At 51.9% G+C, this 23,210-nt stretch overlaps 1 protein-coding gene across 1 annotated transcript in view; it reads right to left on the reverse strand.

Annotated features, from left to right (window-relative positions):
• The window catches only part of LOC148093619 (CUB and sushi domain-containing protein 1-like), a 379,865-nt gene extending 357,888 nt beyond the window's left edge, over positions 1 to 21,977 (reverse strand). The window contains exon 1 of the mRNA XM_087815025.1: positions 21,731 to 21,977. Within this exon, the coding sequence (XP_087671151.1) occupies positions 21,731 to 21,815 (85 nt within the window). The 5' untranslated portion in view covers positions 21,816 to 21,977. The remainder of the gene's footprint in view (positions 1 to 21,730) is intronic.
• Between the last annotated feature and the right edge of the window lie 1,233 nt (positions 21,978 to 23,210).

Consider the following 23,210-nt stretch of genomic DNA (forward strand, 5'->3'; position numbering starts at 1 on the left):
GCGCCCACCCGTCTTCCCCTCGCCCATCCCTCCCTGATGCGGTCGCTGCCAGGAGCTTGGCGTAAACCCGCCTGGATCCCCGGGATCCCCAGGAACAGCCCGAGCCCCGGGCAGGCGCTGGAGGTGCCTCCCCCGGGCCGCAGACCGGCTCCCCCGCCTCTGCTCCCTCACACCCCCGTCCCAGCTCCGCCAGCTACTGCCGGAGTGTTTCTGTAATAACCCAGATGTGTCTCCCCCTCGCATTCAAATGCCCGGCAGCTCCCCCTTCCCCCTTCCCCCTTCCCCCTTCCCCCTTCCCCCTTCCCCCTTCCCCCTTCCCCCTTCCCCCTTCCCCGGCGAGGGCCGATTCCACGCCACGCGGGATGCACACGAAGCCCGAGTCCACCGCCGGGACCTGGCCACACAGAGCCCGCCCCTTCCCCTCCCAGCCCTCCATGCACTCCGAGCCTCCGTGAAGTTTTACATGGTGGTTTTTTTAAGACCAAGAACTTAGTGTGTTTTTTGAGCCAAGAATATTGCTTCTGCTGGAAAACGAGTCTTCATGCTCTAGAATTCATCCCGAATGCCACCAGGTTTGTAAAGTTTGGCCCAAGTCACCGCCCAGCGACCTCCTGGTCTGATTTCCAAGGTCGCGAGGCACACGCCCTATTAGAGCCTTTATCAGGGACCTTGTGTCCGCCTGTTGGCCTCCTCAGTCACCGCTACACCAGTGACTTGTGCCAAAAATTTTAATAAGAAACTACTAATGCTCAATAAGTTCACGTTCTATAAGCGACATTTAGGAATCTTCGCTTTACCAGTGAAAAATGCTGAATATCAGAATGTTGGACCTCACAGGTCTCCCTTCTCCACTGAGCCTCCCGTGAGGTGAGATGGGGGGACGTGTACGAGACCCAGGGCCCAGGTCAGCACACACCACACTCAGGAGCCAGCGCACAGCGAGCTTTCTGGTCTCTCCCTTCCCCTCCCCTCCCCTTCTATCTGTGTATCCGTCTATCTTCCTACCTACCTACCTCTCTTCCCAGGCAAGGACAAAGCAAACCTCCGGGAAATGCCCTTTTTATCTCAAAACAGCCCAGTTCACCTTTCATCTCGGAAAGCGAGGGCGCATAGAAGTACCCACAGGAGTGTGGTATCCGACGTGCTTTTTAATCTGAGCGCACTGGTGTGGAGTGAGCCTATAACACGGATTCATGGGGTGAACTCCAGCCTCCAGTGTCCTTTCTCTCCACGCTGTGGCCTGTAATCCACTATTTTAGGTTTTGAGTGGAGCAGAATAAAGTGAGTCCTGTCCAGAGTTTTAACATAGTCTACTTTAAAAATCTCTTGCAGATAGCAGCTCATTTTATCTCTTAAACACGTAGGATAACGGGTTGCTCTAAATGTGCCGAGAGAGAGAGGGCTGAGACAGCTACATGACTGAGGGTGTAATTTGTAATTACATTGTGGTTGAAATCGGGTTAAATGTGCATTCTCATATTGTAGATATTTACCACGTTTTACGTGGTACGTACACTAACTACTTTGACACCTAAAAATTTAAAGGCAAGTCAATGCTTAATCACAGGATATGGGAATGACAGCATTGTCGGCTTCACAGAAATTAATATAGAAAATAACCACATGTAAAAATGCTATAAACGCTGAGAGAGAAGTCCCAGCTCACTGCATGAAGCCCAGGGTGGCGGACGGCCAGGCTTTCCACTGAAACAAATCCCTGTTTCTGTCGTTCGTCCCTCTGGAAACTGGGGCCACGGTGAGTCTCTCTCAGCCCCAGGCCCCTGATCTGCAAGGTGGGGAAAGCGATCTTGCCAGGTAGTGAGTACTGAAGCACCGGGCGCAGGATGCAAAAGGAGGCATAAGTCATGATGTTGTTATGCTATCAAAATATTTATCTTCACAAATTCTTGAAAGATGCTTTATATCAGGGGAGGGGAACGTCTGGCCCGAGGTCCGTATACATGACCCTCGGAATCATTTAGTCTGGCCCTGCCAAGGCAACTGCCGGCGGGACTCGAAATTCAATACATCTAGAAGCTATTTTCATAGCTAATTTTTAAGATGATAATTTTATATGGCCTGCACATGATGGTATAAATATCCAAATGGCCTTTGGCAGAAAAAAGGTTCCTCACCCCTGTATATGAACTAAATGTAGCCGACCATTCATGACGTCCCGTGTAATTAGAAAGGTCCTTTCAAAACTGTAAGTTTGGGCAAGGCACAAGGTTAACAAGTACTAACAATTTTGACTTTGTCATCAGAAATAACCGCAGTATATGAAACAACAGAAAGCTTGGGTGACCATGCCATTGGAATATATATATCATTAAAGAGACCAGAAGAAGGTGCTATGAGGAATTAGCCCGGCAAAGGCCATTTTAACTCAAGGTAGACTCTGTGACAAAGCAAATGTCAGGCTCCAGTGTTTATAAAACCAAAGGGGGGTTATTTTCCTAGCTCAGAATCTCAAAGAGGGGATGAGATCAAAGTTCTAACCAACAAAGTAAAAGTGTGACACGTTTTGTGTCAACATGTTACTGACAAAGGGAGGTGATGGCAGGCCCTGTATGTGACAAGCCAGATTCACTCTGATTCTCTTACGCCTGCGGCTTCTACGTGCTGGGGCAGAACACAGCTGATCCACGGTCACTGGGAGGGGCGCCTCCTGTGGGAAATGGCCCTGATCTGGGCTGGTTGTCCCTTTGATCTGGACTGTGGCTGGGATTCTGCTCTGGGTTACATTTCATTCATAGACCGAACGAAAACTTTGAACAAACTGAAACCCAAGGCCTCCTCCAGTTCTTACAATCTATAGTTTCTGGGCTCAAAAACCCAGAGTATGGTGACATAGAAATAGGATCTTTGAAAAATGAGATGTAATGCTATCAAGTCCCTGTAAGTTGATAAAGTGATTAAAAATTACCATTTGAGACGGCGTGGAGGAACCTGGAGAGTATTAGGCCAAGCAAAATAAGCCAATCAGAGAAAGAAGTATCACAGGATCTCACTCATATGTGGAATCTAATGAACAAAATAAAGTGAGGAACAAAAAAGATCCAGAGACATGGAAACATGGAACAGACTGAGGGATCTCAGAGGGAAGGCGGGGACGGGGGAGTGGGTGGGGAGAGATTAACCAAAGAACTTACATGCTTATATGCAGAGCCCATGGACAGAAAATAGTACAGTGAAGGCCTGGGGGGGGGGGGGGGGATAGGGGGAAATCTGTAATACTTTCAACAATAAAGATAAATTTTTTAAAAAAATTTTTCACATAAAGCTCTTAAAAATGACTGCAACACGGATTTCCTCCATTCATTCTTGATCATGAATTAACTCTGATCTCACAAAACCTCAGCAGACACCACCTCAGGAAGGCATAGTTGGAAGGCTCTCCTCTCTCTAACTCTCTAATAACCCAAATTTCCATAATCCTAGTCTTCTGGAGTGAAGGTTGGCATGCAGGTGCCAGTTGCCATAATTATGAAACTCAAGAAGGAAAGGAAGGAAGGTTTATTTTTATCTGACATAATTTCTTGCCTTCTAAGTCAGAAATGTATTTAGCAGTAGGCTATGTTCATCGCTGGTTCAAGACTCTAATTTCTAACAGCAAAGGCAGGCATTGAAAATGTGTTGTATTATTCTTATTTCCTCGCACATATATGGCTGGAGAATATTTTTTTTAAAATATGTCTTTATAGATTTCAGAGAGAAGAAGGGAGAGGGAGAGAGAGAAACATCAATGATGAGAGTCATTGATCAGTTGACTCCTGCACGCCCCCTGCTGGGGATCGAGGAGCCCGCAACCCGGGCCTGTGCCCTGACCAGGGATGAAACCGATATCTCTTGGATCCTAGGTCGATGCTCAACCACTGAGCCACATGGGCCGGGCTGCAGAATATTTTTGAAACAAATTATTTTCCATTATTAGATGCTCCGTTCAAATGCTGTCAACTTTTGTAAGTTATATTTCCTCCAAAATTCACATAATCACCATTATTGTTAAGTGGAAGCACTGAATTCAAAGATACGTTGACTTGTTCAACTGAGTCCCTATTAAGGAAGAAACAGCCTTTAAACCCTTGTGAAGTCAGACACACGGGTACCCGATCGTTTATAAAGTACTTTCCATAAACGCAATTCACTGGGAGCAGACGTTATGCATTGTTGGGATAATAAATAGCTATTAGTGATCAGCACTTATATCAAAGGCAGCAGCCAACAGCTGGAAGAAGTCTTAAGGGACTTGGGGGGAAATGTGAGAAAACAAAGCTAAGACGAGGTGGGCAAGAAACGTGCAAGCTGTTTCCAGGTGTTTTCAGGTCTATCTGACGAAAGGAATAATATCCCCAGAGTCTCCTGCGGCAGAAATAACCTCCCACGTCACTGTTCCAGGACCCTGAATAAAGTCAGGCCTTAGGTGGGGAATTATGTTCCTGAGCAAGTGTGATCTCAAACATACTGTCTACACATATATCTAAGTCACCGGAACCGTGAGGTCGGGAGCTATATGTGACCCTGTTAATCACGCTCTCTCCCGGATTTCTGTTGCCAGCGTCTGGAATAAAATGACACCGCATGAAGTGTTGTTCAATCAGTGGAGGGACTGACGCCTGTTTTTGGAGGGTGCTCACCAGCTTAGCTGTCATCATTAAAAAATAAAACCCGTTTGGATTTTCTACGGGATTTGATACTGCCTTACCACAGTTTTCCTCCTCTCAAAGACGTCAGGAAGAAGGCGAAACTGCCTCAAACCCCAGCATTCGGGGTGCGTGGGCATCAGAGGGCGCGCGTGCTATCTTGTGTTTATTCAAGGGAACAGCGTCCTGAGGAACACGCTTTTCCTTGAAGAGCCAATATCTTGTAGCACGCTTTATAATCTTTTTAGAGCCTGTTTGGTTACTCTGATTGCATTATCGAGAGGAAACATCCTTACTGTAATTGTAAATGTGCGAGGGCAGGGACTTCACTCATTCACGTTTGATCCATCGCAGCGAGCAGAGGACCTGACTTATAGGGGCTGCTCGATGAAGGTAATTGGTTCAATATTTAAATGAATTTCAACAGCCCGTGTGAGATGTACTTGTCCTGGAAATGTGATTTAGTGGTATTGAAGCATTGCTTTTCCCAGTTCAGATTACAGAACTCTTTCTAGCACTTCAAGGGCACGTTTCTTTAAAAACCAATATAAACACAGGAAAACATGGTTAACATCGCCACAAACCTAGAGAGTCTACTGCTGCCTAAGGTAGCGGCAAAAATCAAAGCGTCTATGGGATCAAATGTGAGACTGGCAAAGTCATAATTTCCTGTCTCCACAGACCTTCCAAGGCCTGTAAGGATGCTCTGTCCAAGAATGACATCACTCCTCCTCCTGCCCTGTAACCAGGGACCTGCGTGGTGACAGGCTGGCAGCCTGGGCCTGTATCTGCTGGTTATACACCAGGGATTTAAGAGAGGACCTCGGGGCTCCAGGTGAAGGCTAAGCCTCCTCTGATCAGGAGCAGCCCCCTGCCTTTCCCACCCAATCAATCAACCTGGCTGAAAACGTCTTCTCCCAAAGTCTGTCTGTTTCCTGAAATAAAAGGAAATGTAATTAAAAAGAACAGATAATTCTATAAAATGAAGCAGCCCACGGCGGGGTTTAGATTCCCGCCTGGAAGGGTCCCGCCCAGAGGGCAGCCTGTGCTCAGCCTGCCTGCGAAGACTGGGCTGCAGGGCTAGGGATCCCCTTGATTGTGTCCAGTCTGCATGTTTAGAATCTAGACGTATACTGGCAGCTTTTGGCGGGACATTAGAAGGTTCTACACACACGGCGTGAGCGTCGCTAGGTACAGAAGAATGACCAGCAAAGAGCAAAGATCTCAAGAAAAATCACCTGAGAGGTAGTTCACCACCCAGGATCTTCAGCAGAAGACCCTAGTCAGCATTTCGTAGTTAGCTGCGTAACAAACAGAACCAGCACAGAGCTTGTCCTTCTCTATGGAGACAGAAAAGGGGCCTCCGTGATACATCTAACAGAAGTAACCTCACAAGATGATCCGGTCGTAACTTCCTACAGCGCAGGTCTTGGCAGGTGGTCAAGCCCCAGGCCTATTAAAGAGTCTCTCCGCCTCAAGCCAGCCCTGACCATTGTTCCTGAGCATCTAGGTTAACACACCTTCGAAATGCCTCTTTTCGGGGGCCCCTTGGAAGGGTAACCACCCTCCAGAGAGCACATGATCTCCTTACCTACCCTGTCAGCCAACCCCAGATTCCCCAGCCTTGCTTTCTCCCACATTCACTGAACGTACCTATGTTCCCTCCTTAGTTCCAAATGTATAAAAGAAGCTACAAAACTGTCTTTTGATCCAAGAAAGATCTTGCCCCCGGCATGTCATCAGATTGCCTCAAATAAACTCTTACAAACATTCTCTAGAGGTTTGGAAGTTTCTTGTGTGGACACTGACATGATAGCAGGTCATGCGGTTGGAAGGCAAGGATGGTGATGAGACTCGGAGACCTGTGATCAAGGCAGAGGCTGGGAAAACGTCCGTGGTCTTTGCCTGCAATGCAAAGCTCATGTCAAAGTGCCTCAAAGTCCTGTCAGGAAAATGTGAGCTAAGATGCAGCCCTGAGCCATAGATTCAACTCGGAAATTGACGGAGGGCAAAGGCTATGAGAGAACAGGCGTTTCCTGCAGAGCCTCAGCAGCCTCATGTCCAGAGAGAATGCTGGGAAAGGAGGCCTCTGCCTGGAGCTGCAAAACTTACCCTCCCGAGGGCGAGGCCCATGGAATAGAGACAATCAGCGTGACCTCCCGCCCCGCGAGTTGACAGGGAACCAAGCACCTGCTCTATTAACACACCAAGGTGACTTCGTGCTCAAAAGAGTGGTGAAATATCAGGAGAAACAGGCTCAAAGAGTAATTAATTTCAACTTATACTAATTAAAATAAGTATCTACTTTATGTCATTGGAGGAGAGAAACTGCCAAGTGCTGAATGCAATGCACTGGAAGTAAGAGAGGCAAAGAAAAATTAGACACACACAGAACACGGATTAATTCTACCTCCTGGCTGCAAGTGGCCTTATCGAATTCAAGGCCCCTCTGCTATAACCCGCTAAGTACGTATTGATTAGCTGATTGCTGCTGGACTTCGAAGTCGGGGAATGTCAGGGCTGTGAGGGAGAGGGCAAAGCCACTTCCTTTCCCAGGAAGAATTTAAGCCCAGCGAGGTCTCCAAACCAGAGGTAAGGAGCCTGCACTAGAGCCCCTGCCCTGCTCCCTCAGGCTCGGGTGCAGATGCCGCCTCTGAAGGGAGCAGGCGTCAGCCTGAGGGCATGGGCCGGGAGCTCGAGAAGCAGGCCGCAGGGCCGTCATCCGCTCCGCCTGAGCGCCTCCAGGCCTGTCTCATGGACCCTGGACCAGCGTCAGCAGCCAAATGTCTTGGCAGCAAAGACAATGACAACCGTGGGTATGTTATTTGCAGTAACAGGAAAGGGAAAAAGGAGTGGCTACTGCTTAGGGAGCCCGAGTGCTCTGAGATGAACTGAGTGGAAGGGTTAATACTGTTTACTGAATGACTCTGAAAAATACAATTTTATTTACCATGAGAAACCTGGTTGAAAAAGGGTCCTTTGTAAATGGAGGGTTAGGCATTTCTGGTTTGGAAGGGAACCTCCGTTTAGTTTCAGGTAATAATTTCTTAACTACGAGGGTGAGTCAGCACTCATGTTAGGGAGCTATCACACACCCTGGTTTGGTTTCTCTCTGACAATTTACCTACAAATGTATGTGCCAACTGCCTCCAAAGGGCAGCTATCCCGTCTCACTTTCTTTTAATGTCTTAAAAGATATAATTCCTCTATTTACAAACTATTCTGAATTAATGAAGACACCTTAACAAAATACAAAAAAAAGTATATTCTTAAATATAATTTAACAAAAATATATAAAATGATTTTATAACGCCCCTCTAGTGTCCCATAGCGTTTCCCTTTTATCTCAGCGTGTGTGAAGTTCAATACCTACAGAACTCCGCAAGATAATTTTTCACATTGTCCAAAAGAATCCAAAAATTTTAAAATAGCTTCCAATTAAATGTGTCACCTACACGCCCCTCCATCCTGAGCAGGCTGAGATGGTATCTCCTTCCGGGTTCTGCTCTGAATGAGCCCCACCTCGTGCCAAGCCTGGGCTTGCAGAAAGGTGCCCTTTCAGAAATCATTTGACACGGTCAGTTTATCAGGCATCGACTCCTCCCGCCGGCCTCTGTCTTTATAAAACACTCACTAGGTAGGCGCCGCCGGAGGGCAGCTGTGCTTAAGGATGGGCCCAGATCTGTGAAGCCTCGTGGGGCGTTCTCACCGGGCCCGACCAGCAAGTCGCACCCCTCAAACCTTCCTTTGAAAGTAGCCTCAGATACTCTTCTTGGGCAAGTCTAGGCAGTTAGACAAATATACAGACTCTTTCCAAACACAGGAGCACGGTTGTAGAGACTGCTCGCAACCCACCCACCGGGTGTGCAGGGCAGCCTTGCGGGGAAGTTTCTACTCTTTTCTTCTACTGCTCCTTTGGGGGTCACCTCAGATGTCCGAGAGGCATCCTGACCACACATGACTTTAAAAGGCACCTTCCCCGGGCGACGTGGCTGAGCAGGTGATTTTACTAACACGGAGCGTGACGCGCGAGGTTGCGATGAGATGCCGACCCCGCTGCTGTTCTGCACCGGGCCTCCCGAGCAGCCTCTATCCTCATCTGCAAGCGAAGGAAGGAAGACGGAAGCGTTCTGCAGGCCCTGGAGAGTTCTAGAAACTAGATCAGGATTCTCCTTACACCCAGGAGACACTCAGTCATGTCCACATACAATGATCACGTCCACCTACAAAGGACCGCTCCCCAGAAAAACAGGACTTCCTCCGACATCACTTCTGGGCTTGTAACTGGAATTGACGGGCTAAGTTTTTAGTCGCCATAAAATGGCTGAGAACGTTGATTTAAAGTCAGTGACTGGCGACCCCGGTTCCAAGCGCCTCCCGGGAGCTTATTCATCAAACCCTTATAACGCTCGGTCTGGCTAACGACCCTCTGCAAAGGGGAGGACGCCCAGTGTCAGGCAGTTTTATATTTTCCAAGGTTTTGTGTTCATTTCTGTCCTCACCGAAATGGAGCCCTGAGCTCAGGAAAACAAAGACAAATCATTTCCATCATGAGACGTTAGCTGCCCATCTATGCGATGAACTGGCTTCCCCCCGTAACGTTATTTCATACGCAAGTCATTTTGATCCTTAATAAACGTAAACATGCAGCATCGAATTGTACTAATTCCAGCAGTCCCAACAAATAAAATATTTCAGTGTTGAGCTCTTTCACACTGAGTATTCTGCAGTGACAAATGTGCCATTCAAGTTATGTTGATATAAAATATATTAACTAGCTAACACCGGGCATAGCAGCACTGTGCTTTGCAGTGACCAATGAAAAATTGCTGTAGTGAACTGTTTAGAAAGCAGCTAAGCCCTTTAACGCCTTCCCACCTACTGAGGGCCCTGCAGCCTGGTGGCCCTGCAGCCTGGGGTCCTGTAGCCTGGGGTCCTGCAGCCTGGGGTCATGTAGTCTGGGGTCCTGTAGCCTGGGGTCCTGTAGCCTGGGGTCCTGTAGTCTGGGGTCCTGCAGCCTGGGGTCCTGTAGCCTGGGGTCCTGCAGCCTGGTGGCCCTGTAGTCTGGGGTCCTGTAGCCTGGGGTCCTGCAGCCTGGTGGTCCTCACCACTTCAGAAGCTTAAATATTGACTATCCCACTTCCCAGCTGCTGGGATAATACTGGGTTTTAAATGTAAGCCCAGAACTTTCCCAGGCATCCTACCTTCCCTATGTCAAGATGCAGCAGAGAGGGAATCAAGAGGGCAGGAGGGAGGCAGAGGATGCCTGGCTGGGCCCGTGAGGGTCAGTGGTTCTCAGGGATTGAGTGTCATCCCAGGCACCAGGAGGTCGCTGGTTCGATTCCCGTGAGGGCACATGCCCGGGTTGCGGGCTCGATCCCCAGTAGGGGACGTGCAGGAGGCAGCCGATCAATGACTCTCTCTCTCAACATTGATGTTTCTCTCTCTCTTTTTCTCTCTTTCCTCTCCCTTTCTTTTCCTCTCTCTGAAATCAATAAAAACATGCTTTTTTAAAAAAAGAGATATCTGGGCTCCCCCAAGAAGATCATTCGCTTAGACTGAGCTGTCTCACTTCCCAGTGCATTTGTGCCGACACCTAACTCCTCTGGACACGAGTGAAACAAGGCAGTTGGACTCATAAACCTGAAGGTCGCGGCAAGTTCAAAAGTCTTATCACCTGTCCAGGGTCCGCCCGTCAGCACGTTCTGCTAAGAGCTGCTCGTCTCTCTCGCTGTTGCTCCACGTAATCCTTTTTAAGAACTATTATATTATGTAGGAAAGCACTCGGTAATTATTCCAAGGCTGGAGCCCCATTTGAATATCAATGCTGCAGTGTGTGTCTCTTCTCAGATATTTTTACCTGTGCGGAGAAGTGGCTGGCCTTTCCCTACATAAAAATGGAAACTAAATATACATACGATTTTGAATGTTCAACTCAAACTCTCACCATGGAAACAGTTTCGTGTGGGCAGTACAGTGTGTTACACAATCCATTTAGCTATTTTAGGGTGGTGGACGTTCAAGCTCTGCCCAAATTTTCACTATTGGAGAGGGGCTAACGTCACTAAGCACAGATTGCTGCAGGCGGCATCGCATTTCTGACTCTCTCATATTCAGGGGTACGGACAAATTCTCTGCACCCCCCCCAAATTTTTCCTAGATAGACAACAATCCCATATGGAAGTGACCTCCCTGTGCACTTGCTAATACACGATGTACCAGCTGTTTCACGAATGCATCGTAGAAAAACAGCATTGTTTAATTTACATTCTTTAGGTAAATATTAAGTTTGGGTACGATTCCCCTACATTCATTATTTATGTTTGTTCTCTCTGTAAAATACCAACTTAAATTTCTTGCCCACTTGTACTCAGGCCCTGGGCCCTTTGCCTATTGACTGCATCATGTTCTTTATACATTAACACATCCCCAGGATGGTCGCGTGGACAGACTCTGCAGGCGGCCCCCAGGGTCCCACCTGCGGACGGTCGTGGCCTGTGTAACTCTCTCCCCCTGGATGTGTGCAGGACCCGGGCCTTGCTTCTGGGACTGTGTCCCCATGGCTATGTGATTACAAACAACACTGGAGCTCCCGACTTGCCCGTCTCTCTCCCTTTCTCTCTCCTTCCAGGGCTTTGAGCCATTTGGGAAACCCGATGACACAAAAGCATGCGGATGGGCTCTAGGAACCGAGGTGGCCTTAAGCAACAGGCTTGAGCTCTAGGTCCTACACCCACAGGGCGTGGAATTCCTGCCACCCCCGAGTCGTAGGTGGTGTGGGAGTGGGTCCCGCCCCAGCTGAGCTGTGGGCGAGGCTCATGTCCCTGCTGCGCCTGGACTGCAGCCCGCGAGGCCACCGGCAGGGGATCCGTGGGACGGGCAGAAGCTGGGAGGCCCTACTGTGCGCTGCGGGAGCTGCTGCCTCCGTGGCGATGTTACCCAGCGGCAGGAGGTAGGTGACGCAAACAGGCTGAGATGGGAGGCGCCCCTCAGGTGCGTCCCGTGACTGTTCTCTCGCCCTTCAGTCGCCCCTGGTGGCGTCTAGTCCTGCAGAGGATCCACGTGAGCAACAGAGGACAACGTAACATGACCTTGCCAAAAATGTCTTTGGCTCTCTGTCCCCAGTGTCTCCTGAATTTGGGACAAAAAATATGAAAAGGCATAAAAAAGTAGCTTGAATCTTGCAGCCTCATGTGAAGGCTGCAATAAGCGACGCCCGACCCCTTACATACGCACTTCTGTTTTCTTCCTGCTCACCTGTTTCTCAAATATAAAAGCAAGCCCACCTCATGGCAGAAATGACAGTCGCTTCACCCTGTCATCTAACACTTTATATTACTTTACACCCTCTTTTTAAAAGGCCGCCTATTGTCCATCCATCATAAAAATGGAAAGAAAAACACATTTGCTGGGAGACATCAATCATCCTCCCGGTTCAGCGCGCTCTCAGGTCGCGGGACCCTCACCCTCCACAGGCCCGACCGCCGGCCCCGCCCTGTCTCCTGTGGCCACTGGAAACAGCGGGAAGGGAGTTTCTGTAATTGGGGTGGTCGAGGAAAGAGACTGATTAGTTCCTCTTTGTTCCATAATCCTCTTATGTAATTCTTCTAAATTGAAAGCTGAGAGATAAAACAGTCATGAAGATCCAAACGGCAACGTAGGTTGACACCTGCGGAAAAGCTCTAATAGCATCGAACCACTTTCCCGGGGAGAAAGCTCAACCCGCCCCCCGACACCTCACTCCGTACACACGAGGAGGGACAATGACGACTGCGAAAAGGAAACACGGATGAGCCGGGAGCCGGCGGAGTCCCAGCCCAGCCCGTAAGGTTCCAGGCGCATCAGTGCAGCCTCGGTGTGTCAACGAAGGAACCGTGGACCGGAGGCCACCGCCACTGCCCCCTGCCTCGGGTCGTCTCTCCTGAGTCTCCCACAAAACGCTGTCACACATTAATTGGCTCTTAGGAAAGGGGACAGAGCCGGGTGCGGGAGAGCACGTGCTCAACAGAGGGACCGGGAGCGTGAGGCAGCGGGCCCCGTCTCTGGCTGCAGAGCATCTTCGCTCCTCCGGGACTTGAGGATCCATGCGGTGAGCTCCATGGGCACAGGGACAGAAACAGCAACCGAGCAACGGCGTATCTTTTAAAAGATTCTAACCTCGCGATTCCCTGCGTCGTGACCCAGGGTTGTGGAGCACAGGCGGGGCAAAGGAGTCTGGAGGGAGCCCAGGCTGGGTGAGTCAGAGCTGGGCAGAGCTGGGCTGAGTGGGGACAGGGGTGCATCTGGGACAGCAGGAACCTGCTTGGGCCCTGACGGGCCCAGGGCCGCTGAGGGAGGCGGAGCCGTGGGAAGCGCAGGGGACTCCGGTCTGGGGGAGCGCGACCTCTGCACATGTGGGCGCAGCACACACGGTGCCCGAGGCGGGGACGCCTACGGCCAGGAGGGGGAAACTAGAAAAGGCTGCTGGCGGTTTGCGCGCGTCCGTCGGCCTGTGTTTCCCACCCAGGGTTCTATTAGTGCTGCATCCCGAGGTCACGGCCACACAATGACAGTAACAGCATGGACCGTGGAAAGCAGAGTTTAACAAGACAAGAAAACCTTCCTTCTAAGAAACAGATTCACAATCCAAGCAAGGGCTTGGCCCACTGCTGCGTGAGGAAAGGAGGGAAGACCTGGGACAAGGTGCTCGGCTTCGCTCACTGCAGGAAAGGGCCCGGGACAGTGAGTCACAGTCTCCGTGGGTTCACCCCCACGCTGGACACTAAACGAGGCTCCTGCCTGTCCTCAGGCCAGTTCCCACTCAGCACCCTCCTTCTCACCGACTCTGTTCCTTTCTCCCTCTCTCCAGGTTTTCACCTCCTGGGGACTCCTCTCTAAAATCTGCATGATATTTAGTGTCTCTGTCACAGTCTCGTATTTTAATAAGTACGAATTAAGTCAAGTGACTTTGTTTTGTTTCGTTTTTTTAAGGAAGTGAAAGATCCATGAGGGCAAACACAGATTCATCTTCTTTATTCAAGTATGTAGGTAAATAGTAAGGGATCGTGAACTGCAGTTTTACTGACGTGAGCGATTCTAGCAGGGATTCTAGCAGGTCCACGGCCTAACTCTTCAGGTGCGCAAGGTGATTACTATAATCCCATTTAAGAGTCTAGACTTCCCAAATCTCTTCTTCAACTCCCTAGCCTTCATTGGGAAGGATGCTAAGAGACTAAACACATGTATATTCCCCCCAAATGGTAGTAGTTCAACTTACTTAAATATATCACTAAACAAAGGTCATTCCACTTACCTGTCACAAGACAATTGTTCTCACTTGACTTTCTCTTGATATTATCTACAATTTTATTAAAAGTATTAAGACTTATATTTTAAATTTTTTACATCATTTTCATGTAAAATGGAGCACCCAGAAAGATCCAGTACCCTGCAACCTCATATCTATAGCCAACAACACACACAAAAGAAAATCCCAATGGCCAGATTTGTCTTAAGCTGTTCACAGTAATTATATTTTGCAAAGAACTGAGAAAAAGAGTGAGAGTGAAGAAATGCAAGATTGACGCCAGGGAAACTTACATTTCCAGCCCAGAAAGGGAAGCATCTGCTCCATTCAGTTAACATCTTGTAAAATTGTGACCTTCTTACGTCCTCAGGGCCCCTCTCCTTCTCTGCATGAAGTGCCAGCCATGCCCTGCAAGTCTTAACTACCCACAGCTGTACTGTGCATCGAAGCCTACCACTCTCCTAACCAATGAATTAAAAAGATTTTTTTTTAAAAGATAATAGTTTGAAATATGGAGACAAAAATTGTTGATGGCCTTTGAACACACTCTTATTGTTCATTTGAAAGAAAACAGAGTATCTTTAAGTTCAGGAGAACCCAACATCTTCATAAGAAGGAGCCTGTAACCCTGAAGATTACCACTGGCATAAAAATCACACGTCTGTAGTGTCGGTGATCAATTCAGTGATAGAAAGAGAAGTGAAAATTCACTCAGAGTCAGGGGGTAAGAAGCACAGTCACATCAAGGGTGTGGGATTTTATAGGAACATGAACGATGAGAGTTCACCATACATTTTATATGGCTATCAACTTCATGCAGAAAATGACTCGCTTGTAAAAGATCAATAAAGATGCTTTCTACTAAAAACAAGAGGAGAAATAAGTTTCTCTGAATCAAGGCATAGGACTTCACCAAGCATCTGGAAAACGACAGCTTAGAATTCACAATTAATTTCAAAGGCTTTTAATTCATTAGTGATCACTCCACAAATAATTCTAATTTTAACTCAACATTTAGTTCTTTCTTACATAACACTAATCATATCAGAGTATACTAAACAAGAAAAGAAAAATAAAGTAATTCATTCGTACAGTGTTTTTATATGAAAGAGTAAAATTTTCCCTTGAAGTCGTCCCAAGATATGAGCATTACGGATAGGGAGTTTGAATCTCAACTTTGTTGTAAAACCTTTTTTAAAAAAAAAAAAAGATTAACCAGTATAGAATGATGAACACTGAAAATGGAGGCACTAATGCTAAAGAAGAAATCTTTGGAAATAATTGCACAATTTCATAATAGAGTATATTCATCATGAAATCAGCATGGACCAGTCAGCCTGTGAAGGCTCAGTAAATAGGTGACTTGATTTTGATGGTGTTTATTGAAAGGGAGGTAGAAATAGATAGACAGATAGACAGACGATGGATGGATGGATGGATGGATGGATGGATGGATGGATGGATGGATGAATAGGTGCATGGGGTGGATGGACAGACATATGTAAATGCAGATTTCTGACACCATCCAAAACTCACTTACTGAGAATCACTTGGGGGAGAGGCCTTGGAATTTATAGTTAAACAAGACCTCAAGTGATTCTTACGCACACAAAATTTACAAAAGATTATTCTAAGACTTTACACCACGGTCACAATGCCAACATTTACAATGACAATGGTGACACATTTAGTGCAAAAAATGCAGAGCTGCCAGGATAATTGGGGAAATGCTGGGTATCCTCAGAAGCTGCCCTGATTCCCCTGGGACTCCTGCAGCCTCCAGTTATCTGGATCATTCAGAGAGGAAGTTCGATTTACCTTTATCATATCTATGCGTCACATCAGTTTTCCTCGAATTTTATTGAGGTCAAGGGTCTTCAAAACACATAAAACAAAAAATAAGTAAGTGAATAAAAGGTACTTGGACTTGAGCCCATATTTTATATAAATTGCGAATAGGTTGCAACGATACTCTAAACGTAACTCAAGGATGATAAACTGCTAAGTGGCACCAACAACTTGACTCCTTCAGGCCTGTATTTCTCCTGATCTCATGTCAGCAACAAGAATAATTTCTAACTCGCGAAGCATTACTCATGACTTACTTCTTTACAAACATAGCACCCAAGAGGAAGCGCGTCTCTTACCCGCTGAGGCCGGGGAAGGGCAGCCCCAGACGGCCCTTCCCTCTCCCAGCCCCGCGCTGAAGGACAAAGCAGATGTTGGCCCATAAATGACAAAATGCACCAGAGAAATGCGTCAGAGAAACACTTTAACAGGTGCCCATGCCGGCGCCTTTCTCACCCACCAGAGAAGTTTCAGCCAGAGACAAATGTGGCCACTGCGGGTCAGAGTCACACTGAGTCTAAGTAAGTTAGTTTGTTGACATTTCATTCCGCAGTCAGCTGTTTACAGCATTTTCAGAAGCAGGTTTTGTTGAAGGAGACGGTGCTGCCAGTGGATCATGAAATCTCTCATCCAGCGAGAACAAAGATGTTGCAGGCCAAAGAAAGATCCTGCAACTTCCCTCAAGCACCGCTGGCATCTTCCTCACGCGACATTAGTGGTCGATTTACATGGCTTAGAGAAATTGCAGCTGAGCTCAAAAAAGGGGAAAAAGTGTTTCAGGCTCTGCATCCAAAAGGTTGATTTTCTTTAGGAAAAAAACAACTGCAACTTGTGAATTATTTCCATTAAGCTCCTACAATCAGTCATTTTTAACCAATTCAATGAAACAATTTTCACCTATTCTTCTTTACATAATGGAAATTTTAATTCTGTTCCTTATCAACCTCAGGACTAGGGGAGAAATTCTACACTAAATACAGACATGCTAATTAGTCACAGGTCATTTAAGTCATGGTCAAGTCAGTGTGGAAGAGTCTTCTTTCCCTTGCACTGAGCAAAATACCCAGTATGACTGATTTCCACGCTGGTGGGCTGTTCTGAATTGGGCATCCCCTGGGCTGAGCGCAGTGGCTGTGCAATTGAAGGCTCGGTCAAGGGTTGATTTCCTCTTGGACTAACTGTGTTGCAGCCCAGCCAAAGGAGGGATTTCTTGGCTTCAGGCGGTACATCCAGGACAGTTCCACTGTCTCAACCAATACCTGTCTCCAGTTCCTACGGTGGCCCCGCCACAGAGAGGAGGTGGTCTGGTTCATTCAGTGACCACGGCTGGTCCACTGACCCAAGTTCCAAGTCTACCAGCACAGGGACCACAGGTTTCCACTCACACCCAAGCAACCCAAAGGTGCAGACCCTGCAGACTATAGAATGTCTATCCCTCTACTCATATGTCTCCCTCTGATTTATTAGCTAAACAAGTAAACTTAAAATAAAAGATGGCATAGCTTGTCACCTACTCTGTTCAAGGAGTTCAATTACTTCATTCAAGAAGGAAATGAACCAACCAGAAGAAGCACAAAAGGCTGAAGGGAAAGCAGAGTTTAAATTGCATATGCAGGTGGTAGTGGCTTATTTCCACCATGAGCTCAGCAGAAAGCCAACCGGTGGGAGACACATTGAGAATCCAGCCCCGCACGGGGTACTTAACATGCGATTTGCATCTGGACAGCTTAGCAATGTCCACACTGGCTTTGCTGTCTCGTCTGCAGTGAGCACAAACCAGCCTCGGCCCTTGTTTATCTATTTCTTAAAGGAAGCAGAAGCATTTTCTTGACATTTTCAAAGCTCTGTTGGTGTTAGTGGCGATGAAATGGAGACAGGGAAGCGTGGGCCCCAGGAGGAGCTGCATTCACCCACTGGACTTCGAAGTCCCTTCCCAGTGACATGACGGGCCAGCTGAGAGCCGGTGAGCTCTGTGATCCCCCTTCTCTGCAGGCCAGTGTGGGAGTGGAGGCCAGAGACCTGGGCGAAGTCCACCTCCAGGGCCGCACCTGCCCCTCTTCCCAGGACCTGTTTAGTGACATCTCCCCACCCTGCTGTGACAAGTTCAACTGTACAAAACCTGTCGCTTCGGAAGACAGCCTCCCCTTTTCTTTCCTTTTTAAAGACTTAAAATCTCAAACTAAGCATCGTGGAGGAGCCCCAGATGCACCAGCGTGTTCTGGCCGAAAGGTTCTGAATTGAATCAACAAAGAATCCCCCGGACAATGCAATAAAAAATATTTGCCGAGGAAATGATGCCTGCAGAGGCCTCAACTCCCTCTCACCTGGCCCACCTTTTTAGTGACTAGGGGTTTTCTGTGGGAGTCCCCGGCTTCCCCAGGGGGAGTGTGTGTGCAGTGGCCAGGCCAGGAAGGAATCGGACTGCCCAGTGGAAGGTCAGGTGGTTGGGGAAGAATGCCTGGCCCTCTCCCTCTCCCCCTCCCCCTCTGTTGGGTTACACGTTTCCGTGGAGACCCCACAATGCACAGTTACACCTCTTTGCGGAGCATTAGGGACGCCAGGACTGTGAATTTGGACAAGAGCCTTTCCGTCCGGGCTTCCTGCGGTGACACCTGGGGAAGCATTTCACCTGGCCCCTCAGGAGGCTGCTGGGCGCCGCTGCCAACAGCCGCCTCCTCTCCCCGCTGCACGAACGCGGGGGCAGCTGAGAGGCAAAGTCTGTTTCCCCAACAGCGGGCAGGTCAGCCCCAGACCAGGGGCGCAGCCGGGCGCCCCCGGGAGAGTCCCTGCCCCCGTCGCCAGATGGCAACGCGCAAGGCCTCCCCCCCCAGGGCCTGCCGACGGGCTGCTGTGGGGCAGCGCGCACCCGCCGGACCATCAGAAAGGAAAAAATCACCGGCGAATTCCGGGCGCCCCAACCTGTGGTGAAGCTAAAAATACAAGCAACGAACGCTGAGGGCGGCGGGCACTGGGGGACCCGCGCCCACCGACCGCGCGGGACCTGCCAACGCCGCCGGCGACGCCCGCGCACCGCGCACCGCGCACCGGCCGCCGGCCTTCGCCACGGGGAGCCCCCGGGCTCGCGCAGCGTGGGCGGCGGTGGCCCGAGCGGTCCCCGCGCCGCTCCCGGGAAAGCCCTGTGCGCGCAGGCGCCCAGCCCAGCCCCCACCTCCGCCACCCGGGCTCGCCCACGGGTGCGACCCCGCCCAGGAGCCACGAGGGAGGAGCGGGCGGGGACTCGGGCTGGCGTCACCAGGCTCCGGCCTGCGGCCCCGCCCGGCGGCCCCTCCCCCAGCCCGACCCTGGGGCGCAGAGACCCGCGCACGGGTGGTGCGGGAGCGGCGGGACCCCGAGCCAGGCCGGGCACTAGGGGGCCGCGCAAACACACGCACACACGCTCACACACACTCACACACTCACACACACACATACTCACACACACACGCACACTCACACACATGCACACATACTCACACACACTCACACACTCACACACACTCACACACTCACACACACACATACTCACACACACTCACACACTCACACACACTCACACACTCACACACACACATACTCACACACACTCACACACTCACACACACACATACTCACACACACTCACACACTCACACACACTCACCCTCACACACACTCACACACTCACATTTTCACACGCACACTCACACACGCACACTCACACACACTCACCCTCACACTCACACACACATTTTCACATGCACGCACACACACACCCACTCTCACACACACATGCACACACACACACTCTCACACATGCACACTCACACCCTCACACACACTCTCACACTCACACACACTCACACACACGTCTTATTCTTGTTCCCTAAACGCCAAGCAACCCAAAGATGCACTTATGGCTTCTACAGCCCGGACCGGGGCTCCCTGGGCGCAGCGGGCGGTGCTCTCCCGGGGTGGCTGCCCCTCGAGGCTCCCGCGTGTTCAGGGCTTTGCTACCCGCCCTGTGGGCGCTGGGACCTGGGAGCGCGCGGCTCCTCCCTCCCCCGCCCCTCGCAGCGCCCGGCCCACCCGGGAGCGGAATCCTCCCCCACACACGTGTGCGGATTGTTAAGCAGCCCAGGCAGGGCCGGCTGCCGTCTCCAGGCAGCAACTCCTGCTAATTGCGGGGGAAGGGCGCCCAGAGCACAAGGAACAGCAGGAGAGGAGAGTGTGCTCAGAGGCAGAAGGAGGCCCCTCGCAGGCCCAGAGAGCTGAGCGAGGGGAAGGGGCGGGAAGTCGAGTAGAGTCGCCTACCAGGTGTCTTCTCTCCTCCGAGGGGCTTGTCCCCAGGCCCTTGCCCCACCCTCCACACCGATGGGCGCACACCTCCGGGGGACGGCCCCCTGCTCCACTGTTCTAGCTTCCTCTCCCTCTCCAGGCAGTCCAGGGCTCCCTGAGGCCACTGCCCACCCACCCAGCGATGCCTCGGAGGTGCTCCCTGCACCCACTCCTTACGCGGGGCATGGGGACCCAACCGGGCGGGTGGGTGCGCAGAGGGCCAGCGTCCCTGGGTAGCTTCCTAATCCCCAGAGAACGTGAACTGGGCCACTAACACCACCGTTTGCTCCCTGGGGTGCTGGGGACCATTCCCACAGCCCCCTCTGTGAGGCAGGGCGCCTGTGTGGAGGGACATCCCTCGTGGTCAGCTCGCAGCGGCCGGAGCAGCCCCTGGAGAAGAGCTCCAGGGGGAAGCCTGGCCTGCCCTCCTCCCCTGCCTCCCGGGCCAGGCCCATCCGGACCGTCCGAGTGGAACCAGAGCCGGTCCTCCCTCTAGTCAGTCACCCCAGAATCTGCAACACTGAAGGGCCACGAAACGGGGAGACAGCTGGGAGAATCTGGAGAGGGGAGGGGGATCCTGGGGGGAGCAGATGACCATGAGAAACAACCCGCAAGACTTGGCTCCAGGCGTAACAGGGACCACAGTGAAATCCACACGCTATTTGCAGGAGCGGGGATGGGGGAGGGCGTCCGAGGAGCCAGACCGGGAGCGGCACGTACTTTGCAATGTGAAAATCGATCGATTATCTCTCTCCCCCCCTCTCTCCCCCTCGGAATCAAGAGGGAGCTTGTGTGCCTTCCCGGAGAATAGACAAGGGCAGAGCCACTGCCAGCCCCGAGGCTGCAGCCCGTGGGCTACTTAGGGGGAACATTCCCTAACTCGTTTCAAGGAGAAAGCCAAGTGCACAGCGCCCCGAGCCCCAGGCGCAGCCGGGGAGCCCCCGGCCCCTCGCGGACGCGTCCGGGGAGGAATCCCCTCCCGGGCGCCCCGCTCCCCCGGCTCCTCGCCGGCGCCTTCCAACTTGCGGAGAGCAAAGTGCGCGGAGAAGGCGGGGGGCCTCGCGGAGTCACGGAGGCAGCGCCTCGGGCCCCGGGGTGGCGGAGGGGAGGCCGGGATGCTCCGCGGGCGCGGGGAGCCAGGGTGCGGGGCGCCGGGCCAGCCGGCTGGTCTGCCCGGTGGCGCCCCAAACCCCCGGAGAGCCCGAACTTGCGAGGCCGGCTTCCCAGCACCACTTTCCCAGCTGCTCCGGGTCCGGAGAAAGTCCTGGGAACCAGCCCCCGCCGCCCCGACCCGCTGCGCCCACATCTCCGTGGAGGCAGCGCAGCCACGACCGCGCAGCCGGCCCGCTGGGGTCTGGCTCCTTTCTCCCTGACAACCCACAGCACCCAGAAAAGCGGCGTCTCCTTCGGGCCGGAGCGAGGGGAAGGCGGCGGGGGGGTGGGGGTCAGCCCGCGCTGGGGGAGGCTCGGCTCGGGCGCTGCCTTCCCCGCCTCGAGCATCCGCAGACGCCGCGCCTCGGTCCCCTGCCCTCCCCGGGCAGACACCTGCGTTGGCCACGGGCCTCCTCGGAGGGCTCGCCCGTCTCCCCGCCGCCTCCCCGTCTCCCCACCATCTCCCGGGCGCCCGCAGCCTCCTTACCCTTCGCTGCGGCGAGGAGCCCGGCGCAGAGCGCCAGCGGCAGCAGGAGCGGGAGCGGAGGCTGGCGTCTCCTCCACGCCGTCATGTCTGCAGATATTCCACACGCGCGACCACGAGGGCTCTTCTCCGAGGCGCCGACTCCTCCCGGCACGCGGGCTACGGGCAGAGCCGGATGGTCCCCGAAGGGCAGGGCGAGCAGGACAGGGAGCCGGGTCCCCGGACCGGCCGCGCGCCCGACGCCTCCCGCAGGTCTGGGCGCCCGGCTCGCCTCGCTCTCATAGCATCGGTGCGCGCCCGGGGCCGCTGCGGGGCCGAGCGGGCCGGGGCCGCGGGCGGGGCGAGGCGGCCCGGAGCTCGCGCAGCCTGGAGAGCCCTGGAGCCCGGAGCGGAGGCAGCCGGAGCGAGCGCCGGCGAGTGGGAGCGGAGGGAGGGGCGCGGGGAGGAGAGCGCGCCGGGGGGAGGCGGGAGCGCGGGGGACGGCTGGCGCGCGGAGGGCCGCGGCTGGACTCAACCATCCCCGCGCCGAGAGGGGAAGCGCCGGCTCCGCAGCCCGACCCGCCCGGCGCAGCCTCCCCGCCCCGCGGCGCCGCGCGGCCCCCTGCGCAGCAGCGCGGGGCTGGAGAGGGCGGGCTGGCGGGGCGCCTGGGTGGGGACGCCCCACCGCCCACCCGGAGAGGCAACTCCCGCAAACTAGAGGGACCCCTGGGGCAGAGGCTGGTCCCCATCTCTGACCTCTGTTTACGCGCTGACCACAGAGAAGCCCCCCCCATAACTTAGCAAAGACGGGCAGGTGGAAAGGGCGCAGACCCAGCTCTAACCCCAAGGGAGAAACAGCGTTGTTGTTGTTATTATTATTTATTATTATTATTATTATTATTATTATTAGACATCATCTTTGGCAAGAGGACTCTTTGCAAGGGGTTACAACAATTTTTCTATTTTTGTGACTCAGGTTGTTTTCTGTTTTTGGACTCAGGTTGTGTCGGGGTTATCTCCGCACAGACAGGTTCAGATCAAATTTGAAATCAGGAAGAGTGCTTGGAACTGACAGCGCGGCCTGGTCAGGAGAGATGGCGATTGGCGCACCCTCGGGTGAAACGACATGAAATGCAATGTTGGGAAGGGGCTTCAGGAGAAAAGAGGCAGAGCCTCTGTGAATCTGCAAAGGAATGAAACTGGCAGAGCAGCGGGAACAGAGCTGGAGCGTCACAGAAGCTGATGGAAGGAACCAGGTTTCACCCAGTTTCCTCCTGGAATAGAGAAGGTATTCCTGCAGTCCCTGGGGAACAGGGAAGGCAAGGCAGTTTAGGGGAAGGTGGGAGATTCGTGGAAAAATAGGAGCCATAGGTGAGTGATAGTGTTCACAAAGGGGTAGCAAAGCATTCTCCATTCTTGACCAGAAAGCTTTAGGTAACTCCCTTAGAGGGTAGAGGGACCAGAACATGGGAGTCCACAAGTGAGGGAAACATTGTAGCACAAC

Source organism: Miniopterus natalensis, chromosome 2, assembly GCF_054644295.1.
Source record: "Miniopterus natalensis isolate mMinNat1 chromosome 2, mMinNat1.hap1, whole genome shotgun sequence".
Taxonomy (NCBI): domain Eukaryota; kingdom Metazoa; phylum Chordata; class Mammalia; order Chiroptera; family Miniopteridae; genus Miniopterus; species Miniopterus natalensis.